General features: G+C 39.2%; 1 protein-coding gene across 1 annotated transcript; it reads right to left on the minus strand.

Annotated features, from left to right (window-relative positions):
• Nucleotides 1-559: 559 nt before the first annotated feature.
• On the minus strand, nucleotides 560-1,387 carry LOC110452608 (neuropeptide FF receptor 1-like; the record flags this gene model as incomplete). The annotated part of the gene is made up of 1 exon (XM_021501244.1): nucleotides 560-1,387. A coding segment is annotated over exon 1 (414 nt), but the record flags the coding sequence as incomplete, so codon positions are not given.
• Nucleotides 1,388-2,029: the final 642 nt, after the last annotated feature.

The following is a 2,029-nucleotide window of genomic DNA, read 5'->3' on the forward strand; positions in this document are numbered from 1 at the left end:
ACCATACCTGTAGGTAGTTTATTGATACCATACCTGTAGGTAGTTTATTGAGACCATACCTGTAGGTAGTTTATTGAGACCATTCCTTCGGGTAGTTTATTGAGACCATACCTGCGAGTAGTTTATTAAGACAATACCTGTAGGTAGTTTATTGAGACAATACCTGTAGGTAGTTTATTGATACCATACCTGTAGGTAGTTTATTGAGACAATACCTGTAGGTAGTTTATTGATACCATACCTGTAGGTAGTTTATTGAGACCATACCTGTAGGTAGTTTATTGAGACAATACCTGTAGGTGGTTTATTTAGATCAAACCTGTGGTTGGTTTATTGAGACTATACCTGCGGATATTTTATTGAGACAGTACCTGTGGGTAGGTTATTGAGACCAATCAATTTATGCGGCCATTTTTGTCATCAAATGTTAGTATACGCATTGAGTAGCAATTCCTAGTGGTAGTGTAACTTGAAGTGACATACCTTGATACCTAAAGTTGGTGTAACTTGAAGTGACATACGTTGATACCTAAAGTTAGTGTAACTTGAAGTGACATACCTTGATACCTAAAATTAGTGTAACTTGAAGTGACATACCTTGAGCAAAGCTGTTGAATTTACAAAAGAAATTGCCGAGAATCCATCCTTCGGACAAATCATCCACGAGGTAGACCCAACAGCACCACACGATGACCATCAGGTCCGACACGGCCAGGTTCACTATAAAGTAGTTGGTGGTTGTCCTCATTCTCTTGTTTTTGACCACCACTAGGATGACCAGTAGATTCCCGACTAGAGCGGTCAGTATGATTACTGCATACACAGAGATTTTGGCTACCACCTGTATAAACGGCTGAGCCTCTAATTCTAGAGGATAGTTAAAGCTACTCGGATCGTAGAAATCCTTATAGTCATGCTCGTCTGCTGAACTAGGAGTCATGTTGAACTCGGACGTATTCCCCGAAAAGTCCATGGTGACTTTTTTTATAAACTGTAATTCACGTGCATGTCCAGTTATACCGCGACACTTCTGTAATTGCCTGTGGAGAGTACTGAACACAGCTGTTCTCACACAGTCAGTTCAAATCGATCCTCCTCAGCCGCCCTTATCTGGCCCGTATATACACCGTAACAAGTGTTCTTAGCGGGGGTCTCGCTACAACTATTTTGGCAAAACAGTCATATTTAAATTCCCACTGACCATCCTTGTTTTGAATATACCCATCCTTAGTCGTCATAAACACTCAATACCACACCGTTAACTGTCCCTAAAACACCAATGGAGAGAAGTTGACATCACACTCTACTTGTGAGATGCTGTGTTTGCACTGGCCCTATATATAAGTCAGTAAGGCTGACAAACGACGGATGGCAGAAGCCACGCAGATCTCAGTGCAGAGCACTTGTGTAGGGTGCGTCACACCCTATTGAACACAATTGTATATATCAATGATGCGTATCGCTATTTACGTCCGACGTAGATTTCTAGCCACGCGTACATGTGATCCCTCGCCACTTGTTTATGTCTCAACACTTACCTTTCGTAACAATACCTATGTTACACCAGGACCTCTAGAATTGGTAAATAGGTTGTTGTTAGGAAACCAACTTAATTGTAAGAAATGTATTTACAAGCAAGAACAACACTGTAGATTATCATGTTCATCTGAAATATCATACACGTATTTGGTAATCGTGAAAAACAAATCAATATTACACAATTAAAAATGCATTGACTTGTTGATTTGTTGGTAGATAATTAGTTCTCTTGGTTGTGTATTGAAGTGTGAGGATAAAACAAGGGCTTTAGAAACAACACATTCACCACATTTGAAGCATAATGAAATGTCAGCAATCAATAACGTCCGAGTATATATAACTAGGGATTATATCCGGGTATATATAACTAGGGATTATATCTGGGTATATATTACTAGGGATTATATCCGGGTATATATAAGTAAGGGTTATATTCGGGTATATATAACTAGGGATTATATTCGGGTATATATAACTAGGGATTATATTC

The sequence above is a fragment of the Mizuhopecten yessoensis genome, unplaced genomic scaffold, assembly GCF_002113885.1.
Source record: "Mizuhopecten yessoensis strain PY_sf001 unplaced genomic scaffold, ASM211388v2 scaffold771, whole genome shotgun sequence".
Lineage (NCBI taxonomy): Eukaryota > Metazoa > Mollusca > Bivalvia > Pectinida > Pectinidae > Mizuhopecten > Mizuhopecten yessoensis.